Source organism: Talpa europaea (genome assembly GCF_964194135.1).
Source record: "Talpa europaea genome assembly, chromosome: 12".
Lineage (NCBI taxonomy): Eukaryota > Metazoa > Chordata > Mammalia > Eulipotyphla > Talpidae > Talpa > Talpa europaea.
The window spans coordinates 79463905-79485247 of NC_140079.1; the positions used below are offsets into that span (position 1 = coordinate 79463905).

At 54.5% G+C, this 21343-nt stretch overlaps 1 protein-coding gene across 1 annotated transcript; it reads left to right on the forward strand.

The window, feature by feature from the left end:
• Positions 1 to 3404: 3404 nt before the first annotated feature.
• On the forward strand, positions 3405 to 6919 carry UPK3B (uroplakin 3B; the record flags this gene model as incomplete). The annotated part of the gene is made up of 6 exons (XM_084250495.1): positions 3405 to 3647; positions 3795 to 3944; positions 4219 to 4450; positions 5528 to 5607; positions 6312 to 6441; positions 6760 to 6919. Exons 1-6 carry the CDS (start codon positions 3563 to 3565, stop codon positions 6917 to 6919), a joined length of 837 nt encoding a protein of 278 aa, XP_084106621.1. The 5' UTR covers positions 3405 to 3562.
• Between the last annotated feature and the right edge of the window lie 14424 nt (positions 6920 to 21343).

A 21343-nucleotide genomic window follows, 5' to 3' on the forward strand; every position in this document is an offset into this window, starting at 1 on the left:
AAGGCACCTCATGGCTGCCCACTTGACCCCCAGTTCCCAAATGCAGCTGTGGCTCCCACTCCCACGTCCACCTCCCCTCTGGTTCCTCTGGCCTCCTCAGGGCTCTGGTTTATATGGTGCAGCCCACATGGACCAGGAGCGCCTTTCTCCATTTCACAGATGAAGAAACTAAGGCTCCAGGCTTAGGGTGGAGGTGAGGCTACAAGCCGGGCCGGGACTGTTCTGAGGCCAGCCTCAAAGCTGCAGTTCTTCTCGACCCTCTCAGAAAGAGGATCAAGTTCTCTCACATTTGCTTTCTGCCTGGGGCTGGAAGGACACAGGGCCAGGTTATGCCTGGACCCTTGCGCCATAAGAGAAAAAACTAAAAATTCTATTTTATGATTTATTGGTATAAAGATAACTATATATTACAGCGTTTTTCCCCCTCTTTTTCCATCTAAGTTTGTTTTCCTTCTTTCTTTAAAAGAAACTAAAATGGGGCCTCCCCGGTGGCACAGCGGTTGAGCGTTGGGTTGCGAAGCTGCCCGCAGCCTCTGCGGCGCCGGTTCAATCCCCGGCTGCTCCCCGGCCACCGGAGGAGGGTCCCACATGGCGCGCAGACCTCTCCTGCCGCCCGCTGCTCCCCTCAGCAGTGTACTTCGGTCCTTCTGCTTGTTCTGCTCCCCGCTCTGGCTCTGGTGAATTCTCTCACCCTCCCGCGCTTCTGACTGTACCCAGTGCTTGTATAAACAAAACAAACAAACAAACAAACAAATAAAACATGCCTCTCTAAAAAAAAAAAAATTGTAATAAACTAAAGTGTTTTTGTGGCCCCTGGGCATCATACCCACTCTACCTCCCTGGGGAGGCAGGAGGCCTAGATAGGGACCTCACTGGGTTCCACCACGAGGCATGAGACTGACTCACAGCACCCCAGGGCCCTGCCACCCTCGACTCACAGTTAAAGTCCGGCAAGAGTCAGAACAGAAAACAACTGCAGGATGTATACCGGATAAGGCTCTAATATCCAGATTTGTGTATCTTATATCCAGATTATGTATCTAATACATAAAGGACTCATAATTCATCAAAAACCACCCATTTTTTAAAAACGGGCAAAGCACTCAAGTAGCCTCTCCCAAAGAAGATGTACAAATGGCTGACAAGCACGAGCAAGCTGTGGGATGTCATCAGGGAAACACACAACCTCAGTGATACCACTGCACACTCAGGGTCACTATTATTTAAAAAAATAAAATTAAATAAAAGGAAAGTAAATGGTTAGGAGGTGGAGAGGCTGGAACCCCGGCCAGAGAGAACAGCCACTTTGGCAGTTCCCCAAAAAGGAGCCATCACGTGACTCAGCAATTCCACTTCTAAGTACATACACATCCCGAAAACATGTCCTCACACAAACTTGTACCAAATGTTCGCCCCAACATTACTCATAATAACCCAAAAGGGGAAACAACCCAAATCCATCAGCTGATGAATGGATAAACAAGATGTGGCGCATCTATACAGTGGAATATTCGGCCAAAAAAGGAAAGGCTGACACATGACAACATGGAACATGCGAGGAGAGGAGCCAGACAGGGCACCGTGTGTGCCCACTTAACCCGCAGTGTCTAGACCAGCAGGCAGACGCATGGAGGCAGAAAGTAGGCAAGTCGCTGCTAGGAGCAGGGGGTGGAGAGTGACTTAATGGGTAACGGTTTCCTTCTAGGGTGATGAAAAGGCCCGGAAATAGTGATGATGGTTGCACTGTCTTGTGAATATACTAACACTTGGAGCTGCACGCAGACTTGAAGAGGATGGATCTTAGTGACGGAAGTTTGGAGTAGAACACTGAGGACGAAAATTTCACAAGGGGGCCTCCCTGGTGGTGAAAGGGGTTGAGTGCAGCACTGTGAAGCTGTCCGCAGCCTCTCATCTCGAGTTTGATCCCCGGCCAGGGAGCTGCCCACATGGCGCAGCAGACCTCTCCTGCTCGCCCGCTGCTCCCCTCAGCAGTGTACTTCGGTCAAACTGCCTGTTCTGTTCCCCACGCTGTCTCTGGTGGATCCTCTCACTCCCCCGCATCTCTGGCCTGTACCCCAGTTCTTGTAATCATAAATAAATCTTTAAAAAAAAAGAAAATTTCACAAGGTCAGAAACCAGAGGTGGTTTCTGAAATGATTAACGAGCTGTTAACATGGCCATGGAAGAGCCACAGGATGGAAACAAGGTGGGGCGAGGTGTTGGTCATTACAAAGAGGAGTCCTTGTGCATGATCCCAGTCAGAACTCAGTCGTGAAAAATTCCACAATAGATAAAATTCCCAAAGCAATGAGTCCCCCTCAAAGAACACTATATAAGTGTACCCCTTGCTCTGGCAAACTGCAGACCTTGGCCATAACGCTGCCCACCTGTGCCCCTTTCAAAATACAGCTCCTTGGGCCTCCCCGGTGGCGCAGCGGTAGAGCGCTGGGTTGCGAAGCTGCCCGCGGCCTCTGCGGCGCCGGTTCAATCCCCGGCTGCTCCGGTTCAATCCCCGGCTGCTCCGGTTCAATCCCCGGCTGCTCCTCGGCCACCGGAGGAGAGTCCCACATGGTGCGCAGACCTCTCCTGCCGCCTGCTGCTCCCCTCAGCAGTGTGCTTCGGTCCCTCTGCCTGCTCTGCTCCCCGCTCTGGCTCTGGTGAATTCTCTCACCCTCCCGCGCCTCTGACTGTACCCAGTGCATGTATAAACAAAACAAAAACAAACAAGCAAACAAATAAAGAAAAACATGCCTCTATTAAAAAAAAAAATCTTTAAAAAAAAACAAAAAACAAAATACAGCTCCTTGCCTGTTTGTGTCTCTGCAAATGTTTTCCTTAATAGAACTGCAGTGTGTCACTGAACGGGGACTCTGCTGAAATCATTCTCAGAGGAACCCAAGAACCATACTCACTGAACACCAGCATTAGGGCATGTGAATTATATCTCATTTTAAAAATAGAACCAAGGGGAGAATGTAAATGTGAGGGTTGTCAAGTGTCAAGGGTCTGCAATCCTTTCTCTGACTCCAAGGTCTAGGACAAAGGAACTGAGGAGTGGGGAGGATGTGGCCTTGTACGGGAAGGGCAGGGCACAGAGATGGCAGCAGGGCCTGGAGGGATGCTTTGATGGGACTGGAGCTGAACAGGGTGGGGCTGCCTGCTCAGCTTTGGCTACTGGTCAGTGGGAGGCTCCTGGCACATGGGTATAGGAATTTCAGGCATGCAGTCCTGAGCCCCTTTCTGGAGACTGGTCCTCCTCCCCAGATCTGGGAGGTTGGGTGGGGCCCACAGACTTGCAGCTCTGGGGAGGCTTGAAGCATCTGGGAGTGCAGTGGCCCCTCTCCCTCAGCTCTGACAGTGGAAACTGCCCCCCCCCCCCACTAGAACCCCAGCCAGTGCCCTCCCAGAGGTGGGCGGGAGAGGGTAAATTTACATTTTCAGGTCTTTCCAGCTTTTGACCCGCCTGCAGCCTGACTAACCAGCTCCTCCAGGCCCAAGGTGTTGGGGGAGGGGTGCAGCAGGAGACAGTCAGACTCGGCTGTGGCTGTGGAAGAAGGCCGTCATGGGGATCCCCCTGAGGCAGCCTCTGCCTTGGCTGCTGCTCCCTGTGGTGGCCCTGGCCTGGTCCCAGCTCTGCATGAGCCTGGGTGAGTGGAGGTCCCAGGGTGGATGGACTTAAGGGGTTGGGGCACCTGCTGCAGCGATCAAGCCTTGGGAACCCAAACCATCCAATGGGGAGGGGCAGCCTCCTGGGCAGCAACCCCAGGACCCTCACGCTGTCTCCATGGCTGCAGAGCTGATACCCTACACGCCGCAGATAACAGCCTGGGACCTGGAAGGGAAGGTCACAGCCTCCACGTTCTCCCTGGAGCAGCCACGCTGTGTCCTGGACGGACATGCCAGTGCTGCCGACACCATCTGGCTGGTAGTGGCCTTCAGCAACGGTGCGTCATGGTCAGGTCTGGGGCTCGGGGTAGGGCCGAGGGGCTGAGGAGTCCCTCTCGATCACCTTCATCTGGGGGTGGGATTTATCCTAAGGGAATCTGTCCTGAGGGAATTCCCTCAGGATATCCTGAGCTTTATCCTGAGGGAATGCTAAAGGGTGGCAAAGTGTACTTTGTGTCCAGAGGGCTGTCTGGACCCTGAGACCTGGAAGGCCAGGGCTGGACCCAGCCAAGGGCCATACTCCCCAGCCCTATCTGTCACTCCCTCCCCCAGCCTCCACAGGATTCCAGAACCCACAGACACTGGCTGAGATACCAACTTACCCACGGCTACGGACCTATGGCCACTATATGACCATGCCACTGTCCCTGCACCAGCTGCCCTGTGAGGATCCAGTGGGCGGTGGCAGGGCTGTGCCCGTGCTGCGGGTGGGCAATGACCCCAGCTGCCTTGCTGACCAGTCACCCTACTGCAACGCGCCTCTCCCTGGCCCTGGCCCTTACAGGTGGGTCATCCTCTGGACCCTAGGTTGAGGGCTGTGCCAGGAGAGGTGGGGCTTGGGGACCAGGGCTGCCCCTTGTCATAACCTTGTCTTTGCCCTTCTTGGCAGAATGCCCTGCCACTTCACAAGCTTTGGCTTCTTCCTCTGCGGGTTGGGCGGTGCCACTCACCCAGCTTGGGGGCAGAAGTCAGTGAGCCCCAGGACTGTGGAGGAGGGTGTCTGCAGGCTCAGAGCGGGGGGCTGCTGGGATATAATCCTGGGGCCCACTGATCCCTCCTATGGGTGGATCTGGTAGGAAACTAAGCCTGGGAACTGAGTTCAGATCCAGTCAGGAGGGCATGAAGCAAGAAAGGAGGAGAGAAGACTCACGGCTTTTGCAGGTGAAGGAACTGAGGCACAGAACATTAAGTCGTTTATGAAGGTCAAGATGCAGCTGGGTGGGAGAGCAGAGTCTGGAATTGGGCTGCCTTGCCACGGACAAGGTCAGGGGTCCTCAAGCACACCAAACCCAATTGGAAGAACCAGCTCCCAATCCACCCGCCTGCCCTGACCTCTCACCAGCCCTGCCAGGCCCACCTTGCCAACAACCATGGCCTGGCTCAGCGCCCAGGGGCACCTTCTGCCCCACCCTTAGCAGCCATTGGAGCTGACTTCCCTCCTGTCGGCTGGCCTGTGTTCCCCTAGTCAGAAGCTGTCCAGAGCTCCTCTCCCCATACAAAGATGCAACTGGAGCCTGTCTGAACCGTCTCGGTGCCCTGGAAGCTCAGCCTGCCCCTCCCTATCACCATGGACTCTGCGTGAGCCCTGACCACACCCCACCCCAGGTCTCTACCCTGGATGCCTGCCCTTATTGAGGGCTTTCCATGGCTCCATGCAGCCAGTGGGTCTCCCCTGGGAGGCCTGGAGCGCCCTAAACCAGAGAGGATGTCTGGAGATGGGCAGCTCTGATGGAGTGGGGAGGCTGGAAGTGTCACTGTGACCCATGAGGTCTCAGAGGTTTCTCAGCAGGGCCAGCCAGCAGTGGTCACCCTGCCCAGGACAGCTGAGGCCTCTAAACCTCACCACTCCACCTCTCTCTAGGGTGAAGTTTCTTCTGATGGACGCCAGGGGCTCACCCCAGGCTGAGACGAGGTGGTCCAATCCCATCACTCTGCATCAAGGTAGTGCTGGGCGAGTGGCACTGGCCCTAGTATGTTTCCGTGAAGTCACCCTCTGCAAAATGGCCATGTGCAGCCATGGAACTGGGGGCCTGGAGGCAGTGTCAAGTCCAGGCTGTCCCTACAATAGAACTTTGTGCTGGGGGCTTGGCCACTGCTCAGTCCCCTCAGCACAGGCACTGGCTCTGTCCATCCACAAATGTCTGTTTGCCAGCCCTTGGGTGCCCAGGCCCCAACCCAGTCGTGGACAGAAACAGCCCTTCCCCTCCTACAGGGAGTCAGCCCTGTGCCAGGCACTCCCAGATGGGAGGAGAAGGGGTGGGTCATGGGTTCTGGGAGTTTGCCTTCTTCAAGGCCCAGAGGTTCCCAGTGATTGACCAGGTCAAAGTCCTCAGGGTGGGGGGCGGAGGGAGTCTTGGTGCCTGAAGCCCTCGAATGGCAGGCTCCAGGGAGCAAGGCAGCGACATGGTCAGTTCAGATATCTGCCTGCTATAGGCACAGCAGTCAGCAGGCACAGAGGTGGAATAGTCTGGAAGGTGAGACCAGGGTAGAAGCTGGAGCGAAGTGTGGTCCCATCACTGACAGGGTGGATGGGTGTTTCAGGAGGCTGCCCGGGAACAGGAGGCAGCCAGGCTTTGGTGTGCATATGGGTGGAGAAGGGACTGCTCTGGGTCCACGTCAGCCTCTGAGCAGCTGCTATGATGCAGGGAAGTGCCCAAACTCCATCGACACTTGGCCAGGGCGGCGAAGCGGTGACATGATCGTCATTGCCTCCATTCTCTCCTCCCTGGCTGGCCTCCTGCTCCTGGCCTTTCTGGCAGCCTCCACTGTGCGCTTGTGAGTGTCAACATCCCCCTGGGCCCCTGAGTATCTCTTACCTGGGAGGTGGTCCGGCAGGCTCAGGGAAGGAACACCATGCTCTGCCCCATCCTTCAGGGAGTCTGGCCTAGGCCTTTCTCTCCCTGGGCCTTGTCTTCTCTCCAAAATGCCCTCTGTCATTTCAGAGAATGGACACCGGGCGGCAGTCAGGGCAGCCACCTGGAGAAAGTGGGCCTCCAGCTGGTTCTAGAAGGGGGGAATGGGAAATCGGGGGAAAGGAAGATCTGGGAGGGCAAGAAGGCCCTGGCTTGGCAGCCTCCTCTTCTCCCCGTCCAGCTCAAGCCTGTGGTGGCCTGAGGAGGTCCCCGAGCAGCTTCGGATTGGCTCCTTCATGGGGAAGCGCTACATGACCCACCACATCCCACCCAGTGAGGCCGCCACTCTGCCTGTGGGCTACGAGCCTGGCCTGGACTCCCTCCCCAGCCTCGGTCCCTAGCCTGGTCTACGGGACTGGGACTGGGGCAGTAGGTTGTGGGGGGTGGGGGGAGGGGTAAGCCCCTGCACCCCCACACCCCTCCCCAATGCCCCTAGCGGCCTGGCCTTGGGTTTTCCCACTCCCACCCTCTCCAGGCAACTGAAGTTGGATTCTGGGGGAGGGCTGTGGTCAGGCTTGTTTTCCTCCCCAACCTCTGCCCCTGCTGCTGTTTTGTCTGGCTTCCTGCAAGCAAAACTGGAGGCATGTGGAGATGCCCCCCTAATTGAAGTTTCCAGGTCCCAGGACAAGGCCTGCAGGGGATCTTGCCTCTGCTGTGTGCCAGGGGACTGGGATGGATCCTGGGGGTGTATGAGACCTGAGCCTCCCTGTCCCATCTTCCGGTGTCAGAGGCACCTCCACTGTCCATGGGCACTGGCTGTCTCTGAGCCTCTGGCCACCATTTTCCACCCCCATGCGCATACACATGGCTCACTCACTTCTTCTCTCACACACATTTATTGAGCACCAGCTGTGTGCCGCACCTTGTTAGAAAAGAGGCCTCTGGCACAGTCCTCGGGAATCTCACAGCCCTGGACCTCAGATGAGCACCTATCCAGATGTGACCTGTGACTATGGGGGGCTATCACACCCTCCGATTGTCACATGTCCTCAATCTTACACTCAGTCACCCCAATGGGCACTCTGGAATCCTGGAGCCCCCCCTTCACCAGGGCAGATATGCTTCAGACTACCCTTCCCCAGAGTCCGAGCCCCCAAAGCCGGTAGTTCCCATTTTGGCCACATGGGGGTGCTGGGGCGCTGCAGCCACATGACCCATGCACGTGGGCTCCTCTTCACAGACCAGAAGGTCGCTGTTGGTGTGAACTCCCACTGGGTGATAACCTGATGCCCAGGGGCTTTCCCTACTCAACGGGGTCTCGAGCTCAGGGCCCTGGCCTCGCCTTGGTCAAGACAGAGACTGGGGCTGTCACATCTCCCACTTGAGCCCTACCGTGTGCCGTCTAATCTGCACAGCTGCCGTCTTTTCTGCATGGGAAAACAGAGGCTTGGTGACCAGTGCTTCAATCTTTGTCCGCTGCTGCCCCAGCACTGGCCGACTAAGGACCCTGCAACCTTTACACGGCCGCCACCCAATCTGGAAGTGAATAAATGGGATCTGACTCCTTTCGCAGATTGGTGCCCAGGATGTTTCTGGGAGAGGAGCTTTTTACATGCAGGTTCAGCCCCAGGGCTGCACTGAGCCTGTTGATTGCTAGCCCTAATTGTCCTTTGAGGGTGCCCCATCTCCTGATGGGCCTCAGAGAAGCCCACCTGGTATTGCAGGGCTAGGAAGCCCCCCAGTAACTCTGCTTATGTGGATTTAGCAGCCTCCTTTCCAGACAAACACTTCAGAGGAGTCTTTGCTTTCAGAATTCATGAACCACTGGTCACTGGTGGTCACTCCCCAACCCTGCCAGCACCCCTGCCCACCACAGAACCCCTCTAGATGTGGACAGAAGCAGATTCAAATGCAGCCAGGAGCTCAGCCTCTGGTGTCCCGGGTGACCCCTGGTAGTAGGAGCCAGCCCTTTTGGGCAATTCTTTTGAAATGCTGCTGTGGAGCTCAAGTCCCTCTTGGTCACTTGGGATTGAATGGGAGCTAAAAGTGCCACCGCCCTCACCACCACCACGTCACAGAGACCCCCACATAGCCCTCTGCCTACTGTCCTGTCCAGACCCGACTCCAATGCTGGACCCAAGGGCCTCAAGGTCTGCAAGGCCTGGCTTGGGGTCTGCCCTGGGAGGGGTACGGTGGGAGGAAGAGGGCTCCACTGGGGTTTGCTGAGTGAAAACATGAACAAACCCATGCAGGGTCAGAGGACCAGCCAAGAGCAGGAATTGCCCCAGGCTTTTGTGTGCCCTGGAGCCCTTACAGCTGTTTCTTGGTGCCGGAATCTGTTAACTGAGGCACAGCTCCAGCGATAACCTGCATTCCATGACTGCCCCTCTTCTGAACAGTCCCCCATGAACAGTCCCCCAAGCCCTCTGAGGAGCTGCTCTCACCCCACCGCTGCCCGGGATTGGCCACTGAGTCGGAACGAGCAGACACTGCTGGTGGTGGATGAAGGCTGTGAAGCCCAGCGCCAGCTGGCGAGTCCACAGGAGGCAGCGACCCCGCCTGAGGGCTGATGGGGGTGTCATAGGAGTGGTTTCTGAACTGAGTCTTGAGGTGCAAATGTCAGCCAGATAGAGGAGGAAAGAGAAGAAGGAGGAGAGGGTGGCTTGGGGACACAAGTGTAAACAGTCTTGTCCTGCAGTGGCACCGGGAGGGGTGGCAGCAGGGACTGGGGACAGGGAGGCTGGTGTGCTCTTCCAGGCTGATGGAACAGGGAAGAGAGTTGGAAAGGGTCAAGGTGGGCTCCAGAATACTCAGGAGGTAACTGGGGAAACGGATTTCTTAGATATGGGTAACGAACCAGGAGACCAAACCCCAGTTTCTGACTTGAGGTTGGGAGGGCATGAAAAACGGGGTGCTTTTTGTTCCAAACTACTTTTCCACCTGACTTTAGAGCAGATCCTCACATTTCAGGTTCTGGGGGCATCATCTTAGGGGCTAGTGAGTGCCCTGAGGACATTAACAAAGATGGAAGTCTGTGCTGGCCAGGGGAGGCCGGCCTGTGTGCTCGCGGAGGGCGAGTGCCTGTTCTGGGCAGCCGAGGTGTCTCAGGATGCGTGTGGAGAAGGCGCAGCAAGGCCATCCTCCGCTGGGCGTTCAGCTCCAGAGTCAAGCTGGGGAGGGTCACCAGCTGCGAGAGCCGCTGTGAGAGCCAAACTGTGTAGAATCTTAAATCAGCTTTTGCATTTTCCCTGGGACTGTAGTTGGGAAAGCGCCTCACACAAAAGTCATTGGCCCTTAACTTAATTGCTCAGTGATTAAAAACAAGCCCATTGTTAAAAGGATAAACAGCAAGACTGTGGTGGGAGGGTGGTAATGACTCGCAGATGATTCATCAAAGGAATCAGGATGCAGCAGGTGGGGATCAGCCTCTCCCTCTGGGCTCTCTTTGTCCCTTGCTATCTCAGAGTCCTCCATTTCTCTCCATCGTCTCTCCTCCGTCGTCCCTCTGGTCAGGCCAGCCGCCTTGGTCTCTTGCTGGAACGTCAGTAACTTCCCCTTGCTGGTCTACCCACACCTATATTCCTGACCCCACCCCTGTTCTTTTCCCAGCATCCTGAGGGGCATGGTGGTGTCATCCACCCTTGCTCACAACCTTCGGAGACTTCATGCTGCGAGGACAGACTCCACATTCATCACCTCCATCACAGGCCTGATCCATTCCCAGTTCTCTGCCTTCCAAGGGCCACCAAGGCCCTCAGCTAATCCCCCACCTCCACCACAGGGCCTTTGCACTTGCTTTCCCCCAATTTGGAACATTTCTTCATTTCCCTCCCCTTCCTCTAGATCCCTCAGCTCCAGTGTAGCTTTTTCAAGGGAAGTTCTTCCTGACTCCTGTACTTTTCCTTCGTGGTGTATCTTCCATTTTGTAAGTAGACATTTAAAATTGTGAACATTTGCATCTCCCCTACTAAATAACAGAGGGATTACAGAGATCATGTCTGGTTTGCTCCCAGGGTGCCCCCAGAGCCAGCACAGTGCCGGCCTCTAGTAGGTTTTGAACAATTATTTGTTGGTAGAATGTGTTATAAAAGGCAAATATGTTTTTACACTTAAAAATATATATATATATATCAGCTTCATTGAAATCTAACTCAAATACCATCCATATGCCTACTTAAAATGTGTGATTCAGTAACACTTAGTAGGGCCCCAGAGTCATGCAGTTACCACCACTATCCCTTCCACAGCACTTAAACAACTCTGAAGGAACCCACAGGCCAGAGACTGTGACACACCTGACAGTCACTCCACAGCCTCCCGAGTCCTGGCGACCACTCCCCCCTCGCTGGACATGTCACAATAGGCAGGCCTTTGTTCTTGGCTGGTTTCACTGAGCATAAGTTTGGGGAAAAGGAAACAGAAGCCCTGGCATTGCTGTTGTGGGCTGTCCCTTGCTGCTCGTCTTGCTTGGCTGAGCCATTTTTTTCTGACTGGGTAGCACTGTCCAGTCTGGTAGAAGAAGGGTGTCTTTCAACCATCCTGGACAACCATCAAGGAAGCTCTATCCTCACGGGGGCCCAGGATCCTACCTTAATGTGTTCTTAGCCAAAAATACCAGGAACCAGCCTTAGCTAACTAGGTGGGAAAGCAACACATGAGAGATTGGGGCGCTCCCAGAAGCTCTGAGAGCTGGGGCTGGAGCCCACATCAGGAAGCCTTGTGCAGAGCAGAGCTTCGCAGGAGCTTTTGACCAGGTCACTCCTGGAAGCTGGGCATGGTGGCTGCTGCCCTGGCCAAAATGGGCTGGCTAGGCCCACAGCCTTGTGCATTCCCAGCTGGCACCCTGGCTGCCCCGGGGCAGGAAAGCCAAGACTGTGTGGCCCCAAGGCCTCCACCTTAGGTGGGCTGAGCACCTTGGGTTTGGTACTTGGGTTTGGTGAGGGGCTGAGCTTCCCCGGAGAAGGGAGAAGACATCAAGTGATTAGTGCTGGCTTTGTGGATGCATGTTGCAGGAAAGTGATGTCCCAGAGGGGGTTGTAGGAACTGTGTGGTCAGGAAGAAGGCAACGATCTCTCTTTCTCTCCCAGGAAATCCAGGCCCCAGGCCCTGGGGGAGCCTGAGGTAGTCAGGCTTGGCTTCAGGTTCACAGTATCCACGTTCAGTCAGGTTCTAATCCCCTGTGTCTCAGAACGTGACTGCATCTGTGGTGAGGGCCTTTAAAGATTAAGTTAAATTGAGGCCTTCAGGGTGAACCCTAATCCACTCTTATTGGTGTTCTTAAAAGTAGAGATTAGGACATAGAGGCACCCATGACCCTGTGAAAAGGCAGTAAGAGGGTGGCTGTCTGCAAGCCAAGAAGAGAGGCCTCAAGGGAAAACCATATGCCGATGACTTGATCTTGGACTTGCGGCCTCCAGACTGTGAAAGCCAAATGTCTGTTGTTGAAGTCACCCAGTCAGGGGCATCTTGTTATGATGCCTGTGCAGCCTGGTCCCCCCACCACTACAGCATCTTGGGTATAGCACAAGCAGTAACAGAAGTGTGTCCAGAGGGCAGGTGCCATCATCCCACTGACCTTCAGTGGAAGCTGACAGGAAAGCAGCAGGCTTGGCTGAGGCTTGGTGGTAGGGAAAGGCTGGCGTGACATGCCTGCCCACTGAGGCCTTCAGAGGGGCTGGGCCGGGAGGTGAGTGCTTAGGTCACTTGCTCACACTGGCCTCTTGACCAAACTTTCTATCCCTGTAGCTAGAGGAACTGGAAGAAGACACTGCAGCCCGCCCTGCCCTCACCATCACACCCCCACCCCCACTCCCCACCCCCACCCCAGTCCCAGCCGCATGTGCCTGACTCCTGGGAACAGAGCCCCGGGAGCAAGACAGGGCTTTATGCCTCAAAGGCTGGGTAAGCCCCACAAGGCCGCTCTGCCCACCTTCCTGGGCCTCAGTTTCTCCTCTGCAAAATCAATGTTCAACCTAGAAGATCTCTATACTCCTTTTGGCACAGACACTCCAGTCCTGGCCTCCCTGAAACCCCACTCCCTGTGGGTGAGGCAGCTAGAGTTATCCACTAGAAAGAATGTGTTACTCTTGACAACCATTCTTCTCTCTGACTTCTCCCCCAGGAACAGAGAAGAATGTCTTATTAATCATGCTGGCCTCTCCCTCCTAGACTACAGGACCCCTCCCTTGGCTCCGTGGTGGAGGTGGCCTCCAGTCCCCATGAGTGTTTCGTGGAAACTCTGGATTCAGCTTTGCCCTCCCAGGCCCTGTGCCTGCAGCCCTGTCCTTGTCTGAGTCCCAATTCCATGGGATGGGGCCAGTGGGAGAGCCCTTAGGGCAAGAGATAGGGTGGATCTCTGGCTAGGGGGCTGAGAGTGGGCTCAAGCCATCAGAGCCTCTTCCCAGAGTCCATTGCCAGCTTGACAAAGCCTGGCGCAGGAAGTACAATGCAGGGGGAGAGGACCCATGTTGGACAACAGGCAGTAGTTAGACTCCAGAGGAGGCATCTGGCCCAACCTGAGGGATGGGGGCACAAGAGGGCCTTCCTGGAAGAGGTGGCCTTCTTTTCTAAGAATGGGGGGATGGGAGGGAATTGGGCATCACTGGGAGTTGAGGGACTTAGTTGACTGGGATGAGGGGATGTGTTGAACTGGGGGAAGTGTAGAACAATAAGTGAAAGACATGGCTTGGGGCAAAGCATGGAAGACACTGAGTGCCACTCTGGGGAACTAGGACATGCACAGGATGTTCAGTGAGGTGGGCAGACTGGGTTTCTAGACCTCAGAGGCTGACAAATGAGTGGCAAGGAGCAATGAATCCTGGGTAGACCAGGTGGCCTAATCCGGGCCATGCACAAGGGTGCTGGGGAGTCTGGTAGGGCCTGGACCCCGCTTCAGTCCCTGACATTACCATTGCAGCAGCCAGCAGCCTGCTGGGCCCCCGGTCGTCTTGCTTGGGGCAGAGAACTTCTGAGCTTCAGCAGACTGTGTCATGGAACCTTCTCACAGAGCTGGGGTGGAAAACGAAGTTAGAAAGGCTCCTCTTACCTGGACAACCGCCACAGCTTCCTCACAGGGCACCCCAAAGCCCTTGCTTCCTGTATTGGGTTGACTAGTGTCCCACCCACAAATCATGTCTACCCAGAATCTATGAGTGTGACCTTACTTGGAAATAGGGTCTTTGCAGTTGACATCATACTGAGCTAGGATGGAGACTAGTGTCCCTGGAAGAGGAGCATTTGGCTATGGACGGACACACAGATGGCAGCCGTGCCCAGGACATGGCTCAGCCTCCAGCAGGAGGGAGCATGGCTCTGACACCCAGCCGGGCCATTGGCCTTCAGACTGTGAGAAAATAAACTTCCATTGTTCTCAGTCACCCAGTCTGTGGGGGTTTGTAACTGCAGCCCCGGGAGAATAGCCCATCCCCGCCCCTGGTCTGTTCTCCCGGAGTGCTCTGCTGGCCTTGACACAGCCTGGCGCAGGAAGTACAGGCGGTCCTGACCACCATCTGGGGCATCTTGTTATGATGCCTGCGCAGACCAGTCCGCCCACCACTGAAGCATCTTGGGCATGAGCAGTAACCGAAGGGCTGGAGGGAGGTCAGGAAGTCAGGCGGTCAGGCCTTCAGAGGGGAGGGAGGGAGGTCAGGTGGTCCTGACCACCATCTGTGCCCTGTGGTGACACTGCCTCTCAGGGCCAGAGCCTGTCCTGAGAAGACCTACAGGCCCCACACCATCTCTGCTGCCCCCTGACCTCACCGACATCACCCCCTAGCCCCCTCCTGCCCCCTAATTAATCCCCTAACCACACTGACCCCAGCAAACCCACCCACAAAGGGATGCTTCCTCCCAGGACTTGTGGATTGTTCCAGGCTGGGCACTGGCATTTCCACCCACCCCTCCCCTCAGGCGGTGGCCCCATCCTTCCACCCTACCCTTGAGCCTGGGCTGACTGGCTGGTTCAGGCCACAGACCATGACTTCAGGGATGAGGAGTGACTTCCAGGCTTTGCCCTTGAGAGGCCTGTCAGCTTCCATGTTTGCCCTCTCGGGATTCTCACTGCCATATAGAGAAGATCAGGCTGAACTACTGAATGTAAGACTTTAGAGAGGAAAAGAAGGTGGAGAGAAGAAGGAGGGGGAGTTGGGGGAGAAGGGAGCAGAGGAAAGGAAGGAAGAGGGGTGGAGAGACCCAGCCGGCCCTCAGTTGTTCCAGCAGCTCAGACACGGCAGTGAAGCTGAGCTCCCAGCTAGATGAAGTTGAACAAGTGACTCCAGCTAACCCCACATGGAAGAGCAGAACCACTCAGCTGGACCCAGTCCACCTGCAGAATTATGGGAGATGATAAAAAATGACCATTTTAGTCCTCAGAGTTTTGGGGCTTTTGTTACATGATAGATAATGACCCCAGGGCCTTTGCACCTGCTGATTCCTCTGCCAATAGAATGATTTCATGGCCGGGGGGGGGTCTGAGGGAGAGGTCCCATGGTTCTCCCTCTCCTGTCTCTTTCAGTCTCTATTCATAGATCACCTTGTCAGGGCTCCACAATCTCCTTTAGCCTTGCTTTTGTGTCCTGGGGACCTGCAGACCACTTAATATTCCATTATGACTGTATTTATTTACTGTCTGTCACTCCCAACCAGGATGTCAGACTTGGTTTTTTGTTTGTTTTTTGTTTTTTTTTTTATTTAGAGGCATGTTTATTTATTTATTTATTTGTTTGTTTGTTTGTTTGTTTGTTTATACATGCACGGGGTACAGCCAGAAGCGCGGGAGGGTGAGAGAATTCACCAGAGCCAGAGCGGGGAGCAGAGCAGGCAGAAGGACCGAAGTACACTGCTGAGGGGAGCAGCGGGCGGCAGGAGAGGTCTGCGCGCCATGTGGGGCCCTCCTCAGGTGGCCGGGGAGTGGCCGGGGAGCAGCCGGGGATCGAACCGGCACCGCAGAGGTCGCGGGCAGCTTCGAAACCCAGCGCTCAACCGCTGCACCACCGGGGAGGCCCCAGACTTGGTTTTTATTCCATAAAGTACCTCAGAACCTGGCATGGTGCCTGGCACAGACCAGGGCTTCTGTGACAACTTGTTAAAGGAATGAATGCGCTAAGTGCCTGCCCTCTTCCACCCCCTACTTTCCTCTGTGGTTCTGCCCATAGCCGGCGCCCCCATCAGCATGTGCCTGGCACAGGTAGACCCTCAGTAACCAGAGCATCAGATGCAATGACTGTGGCAGCTAACAGGCCTCAGTAACCCTGGGTGACCCAGTGTCTGTGGGGTGTGGACACCCAGAGCAGGCAGGACCTGACTCCATGGTCCGTGGCTCAGGTCAGTGGCTCCATGGTGAGACAGGGGCACCTGCCTCTTGACCCCCAAATTATGAGAGTTCACTGGAAGGAAGCACTCCTCTTCCAAAAGATCTTTCTGATTCCAGGTGCGTGATTTTAACTAGACTGAGAGGGGGGGCAGCAGCTTGCTATCAGGGTCCCATGGACAGGTCACATAGACAGTTTCCTAGCCAGGCAGGGCCTGTAAACTGTGGGTCTTACCCCCAAATATTAGTGCAGACAGGTCTCTGTCAGAGCCAGGGGCATGGCCGAGAGGCCAAGATGGTGGCGGGAGAAGGATGGGTCCCCTCCAGCAGACAAAGCCCCAGGCTGAAAATCCGGGGCCTGTTTCTACCAGGAAGGGTGGGGAAGAGTCAGAGTGTCTCCTCAGAAAAAGGTTGTGATGGTTGCCATGGAGCTGGGGCCTTGTTTGGTGACACAGGACTGGGTGTCCTTTGAGAGACTTTAGCCGATTGACCCGTGTGAGGGGGCAGCGGGAGCCCCACCCGCTCCCATGAGTCAACCCTAAAGCTACACAGCAAAGTAGATCCTGGGGAAAAGACCATTCCCCAGGGCCTGGCCCCCTGTCCTTCTGGGCATCAGGGGCCACTCCCTGAGACTCACTGAAGTTGAGGACTCACTCGCTCTGGGGACAGTGGGGGAGCAGCCTCTGCCTAGAAGCCCTGACAATCTGCTTTCAGCCTGATGCTGTGCGGCCAGAGGCGGCCCGCAGTGCCCTGGGCGGACTCCATGCAGGGAAGGGTACACAGGAGCCGTGCAAGTAATCACTGACACAGCCCTTGTGCCAGAGCCTGGGCTCCGAGCCAGGCATTCAGGGGCTTATTTGAAGTTTAGTTAAGAGGTATATGTTCTGGCCCAAATTGCTTAAAGCCTAAAGCAACTGGCACAGAAAGGACCCTCTGTGATTTAAAATTACTCTAGGTCCTGAACATCTGTTTGTGCACATCCATCCTGCCCCAGAGGGCACTCAGCCGCCCTTTTCTGAATATGTCTTTCAAGCAGGGGCATTATCTGTTTCAAAGCTACACTGTGCCCACACGGCCAAGATTCTGGACACACCACCCTGCTTCCTCCCTGCCCAAATACCAATAGCAGTCCTATGAAAGTCCTAACTCCCTTTCAAAAAGGATGACAGTGGAGTGATTCCATGTCTTGTTGCTTGATTCAAGTAATAAAACTCTCTACCACAAATCTCCATTTTGGTCTGGTCAGTTGGCTGACATGTAAACTCTTGCGGGAAGCCAGCTGTCATGTCCTGAGGAAGTTCAACAGCCCTTGGCGAGGCCCAAGTGCCAAAGAACTAAGGTATCCATAGATATAGGCCACCAGCCCCCTCCATACCACCCCCGCCGAGCCTTCAGATGATGGCAGCCGCATGAGAGACCCTGACCCACAGCTGCCCAGCCAACCTGCTTTCAGATTCCTGACCCTCAGAAGCTCAGGTAATACGTGTTTATTATTTGTGCTCATTATTTGTAGCTATCAGTTCTGGGGGAAAGAAACACCCCCCTTTGTTTGCTCTGTGTTCTTACCACTCACAGAATTCTCTACCTCACTCTGGCACGTCTAATCATCAGACGTGTGGAGGTTTTCGTCACGCCAATCAGTTCTGTGATATCAGCTGGGTGTCCAGCAATTTAACTCAATTCTGGCACCCTCTACCCACATAGCTTCAGATCCCCCAGGTTAAGGGCTCAGCCCCACTAAACTTCCTGCACTGCAGACACCAAAATTTGGGTTTGGGGATTCATTTGCTAGTGCAACTCACCTAACTCAGGAAACGAGTTTACCTGCTAGATTACCTGTTCATTACAGAAAATATCAACAGCCAGCCAGATGAAGAGATATCTAAGGCCAGGTCTAGAAGGATCCTAAGCAGAGAAGCTTCCATCCTCTTGGAATTTGGGTTGTGACCCCCTTCCAGCAAGCAGATGCATTCTTGTTTACCAAGCCAAAGGCTCTAAGAACCCTATCCTTTTTTTTTTTAAAGATTTATTTATTTATGCATACAAGACCTGGGGTACATGCCAGAGGTGCGGGGGTGTGTGTGTGTGTGTAAGAGGGAGAGAGAGAGAGAGAGAGAGAGAGAGAGAGAGAGAGAGAGAGAGAGAGGATTCACCAGAGACAGAGTGGGGAACAGAACAGGCAGATTGACTGAAATACACTGCTGAGGGGAGCAGCGGGTGAGACAGGAGAGGTCTGCTGTGCCATGTGGGTCAACTCTCTGGTGGGGGATCCAACTCGTGCTGCAGTGGCTGCAGATAGCTTCATAGTGCTGAGATTTAACCCACTGCACCACCAAGAAGGCCTGAACCCCATCTTTTTGAGTGTTTATGAAGGCCTGTAGGGTAAATGAATTAATCAGGCTTTTTATGCCACTAGCCTCTGTGGCTATCACCTGAGGCCTTAACGGTGCTAATGGAGGAGGCACTTGGGTACGTGGGTGTGGAGAACATGGGATGATTGTAGACACCTGGAACATGGGTGCGGGCATGCGTAAGCGTGCACACCTGCACCTAGAGGCCAGCGCTATAAGGGCGGCGTCACTCAGAGACAGGATGGCTAGGAGAGGAAGATGGCTATTGGCGGATGAGCTGCGTGACTACAGAGAGGCAAGACCACGAGGGTATGCCAGAGAGAGCCCTGAGAAAGTGTAAAAGATTCACTGGGGGCTGGGGGGCTAGTCAACTGTAGGGTAAGGAAAAATGTCAGGCTTTTCTGCCCTCCCGCCATCAGGATAGATGATGGATCCTTGAGGTCCTGAACGCATGCCTGATGGCGGACACCTGGAGTAGGGTGTGGGCATAGGTAGATGGGATTCACCTGGGCTGAGGCTGGGCTTTTAAGGGCGGCGTCACGGGGATGCCAGTAGAAGCCAAAAGAGAAGCTGAGAAAGAAGCAGCAGAAGCCGAGAGAGAAGCAGAGAAGACCGGAGAGGCCAGATAGAGTGAAGACTTGCTGGGGGCTGGGAGGTCTGCCAGCCTCCCGGCCCCCCAGCACCCCTGCCTGCCATATGCCTGGTAAATCTAAATAAAAGACCTGCAAAAGCCACTGAGGACTCTGACTCCTCCTTTACCCGGCCTGCTGGATCTTAGAAAACCTGCTCAGTGTCCTTTCCTGTTCCTACACCAACCTTCTGGACCCGCACCCCGGGCCCCTGCCTGCCCTGCCTCTGGTTGCCCCACTACAAGGCCTGATGCAAGCATGTTTGGGTGAATTAGCAACCACTGGGGATGAACTCGACCTCCAGTCCCTCTTCCTTCACTAAGGATTGGAGACTGTAGAGGCAGGAATGACACAGGGCAGGTTTTCTGATCCAGCAGACCGGGTAAAGGAGGAGTCCTGGAGCCCTCAGTGGCTTTTCAGGCTTTTATTGGGATTTACCGGGTACATAGCAGTAGGGGTGCCAGGGGGTCAGGAGGCTGGCAGGGCTCCCAGCCCCCAGAAAGTCTTCACTCTATCTGGGCTCTCCGGCGCTTTCTTGTGGTTCTCTCTCTCTCTCAGCTTCTCTGCTTCTGCTTTTCTTCTCTCAGCTTCTGCTGGCGTCCCTGTGAAGCCATCCTCAAAGGCCCAGTCTTAGCCCAGATGAATCCCCTCTACCTATGTCCACACACTCTATCTGGGCTCTCTCTGGCGTTCTCTCTGCTTCTCCTTCTCTAGGCTTCCGCTCGTTCTTGGCTTTCTGCTGGCGTCCCCGTGATGGTGCCCTTATAAACTCAGTCTCTCAGCCCACGTGTACCTACCTCAGGTGCCCGCCATCAGGCATGCGTTCAGCACCACAGGGTTCTCTCATCTATCCTAATGGTGGGAGGGCAGAAAAGCCTGATATTTTTACCTTACCCTACACTGGGACACAGAGCAAAGTGACCAGCGAAGAGGCCTGGAGCAGGTACAAGAGTGGCATAGAGAATGGGGGCGGAGCCAGAAAGCCAAAACTGGGCTTTGTGCTGAGCGGTAAGGAATGTGCTGCAGACTGAGAAGGACACCTGTCCAGGCCCCAGGTGAGCCAGGTGTGCTGGGAGGACTGTGGGGCTGAGCAGCTGGGCTCTGACAGGCCGGGGGCAGTGGAGGCTCCTGTACAGTGACCTCTGCTTTCAACTGCCTTTTTTTTTTTTTAAAGATATTTATTTATACAAGCACTGGGTATAGTCAGAAGCACGGGAGGGTGAGAGAATTCACCAGAGCCAGAGCGGGGAGCAGAGCAGGCAGAAGGACAGAAGTACACTGCTGAGGGGAGCAGCGGGCGGCAGGAGAGGTCTGCGCGCCATGTGGGACCCTCCTCCGGTGGCCGGGGATCGAACCAGCGCTACAGAGGCTGCAGGCAGCTTCGCAGCCCAGTTCTCAACCGCTGCGCCACCAGGGGAGGCCCTCAACTGCCTTTTAAAAGATAGAAAGTAAATTTATATTAACATTTATTCTATGAACATATATAAGCCCATATTATATAAAATCCTTGTGATACAATGTGTATACAATAGATGCAATTGTATGTACATATAGATATTATTAAATAACAAAACCCAGCCAGGTTAAAGACCTAATTGGCTTTATGAAAGATTCTCGAGTCGGGCGGCATGCCCCTGCAGGTAGACGAGAACTCCAAAATGCTGTCAAAACTAAAGGTTTTTGTAGACAGAAAGAGGGCAGCTTCCCTATGGGGGAGGAGGGCGCCCAAAGGGTCCATGGCAGCCGCCCTCCTCTTCTTTTGGGGACTGGAAAAAGGGACTTCCTTGCTGCAGAACAACACTCCATCCTGACCAGTTAAAACCGCATTCCCGGGAAAGGCTGAAACGTACTTGAGTATTTGCACAAGTGCCTCCATTTTCAGACTTTTTCTTAAAAAGAAAAGAAAAGAAAGATGGGCCTCCCCTGGTGGCGCAGGCGGTTGAGTGTAGCGCTGTGGAGCTGTCCGCAGCCTCTGCAGCACCGGGCTGGCCAATGAGAGTCCCACAAGGTGTGGCAGACCTCTCCTGTCGTGCCCGCTGCTCCCCTCAGCAGTGCATTTCAGTCAGTCTGCCTGTTCTGCTCCCCGCTCTGTCTCTGGTGAATCCTCTCACCCTCCTGCGCATCTGGCCTGTACCCTGGTTCTTGTATAAATAAATAAATAAATCTCTAAAAAAAAAAAAAAAAAGATACACTCACACACACAGAGAAACAGTAAATATCCATAGTATATATATTTGGATATTTGGAAGAGAGACAATCAAGAGCAAATATAACAAAATGTTAACAATTACTGAACCTGAGTGGAGGTTCCCTATCTGGACATTTATTGTGCTATGTACGTTCTGCTTTTCTATAGGTATGACCACTTTTAGTTTTTAAAGTTGGGGAGAGAAAGGCTTTCCAGGGTTTGTCTGACAAGACTCGAGAGCTCGGCCAGGAATGGGGCCACTGGGGATGACTATCTATTGGGTTTTCAGGAGCCACGATGCCTGGCATGATTTGAGTTCAGGAGGGTGGCTGGGCTGAGGTGAGCTGTTG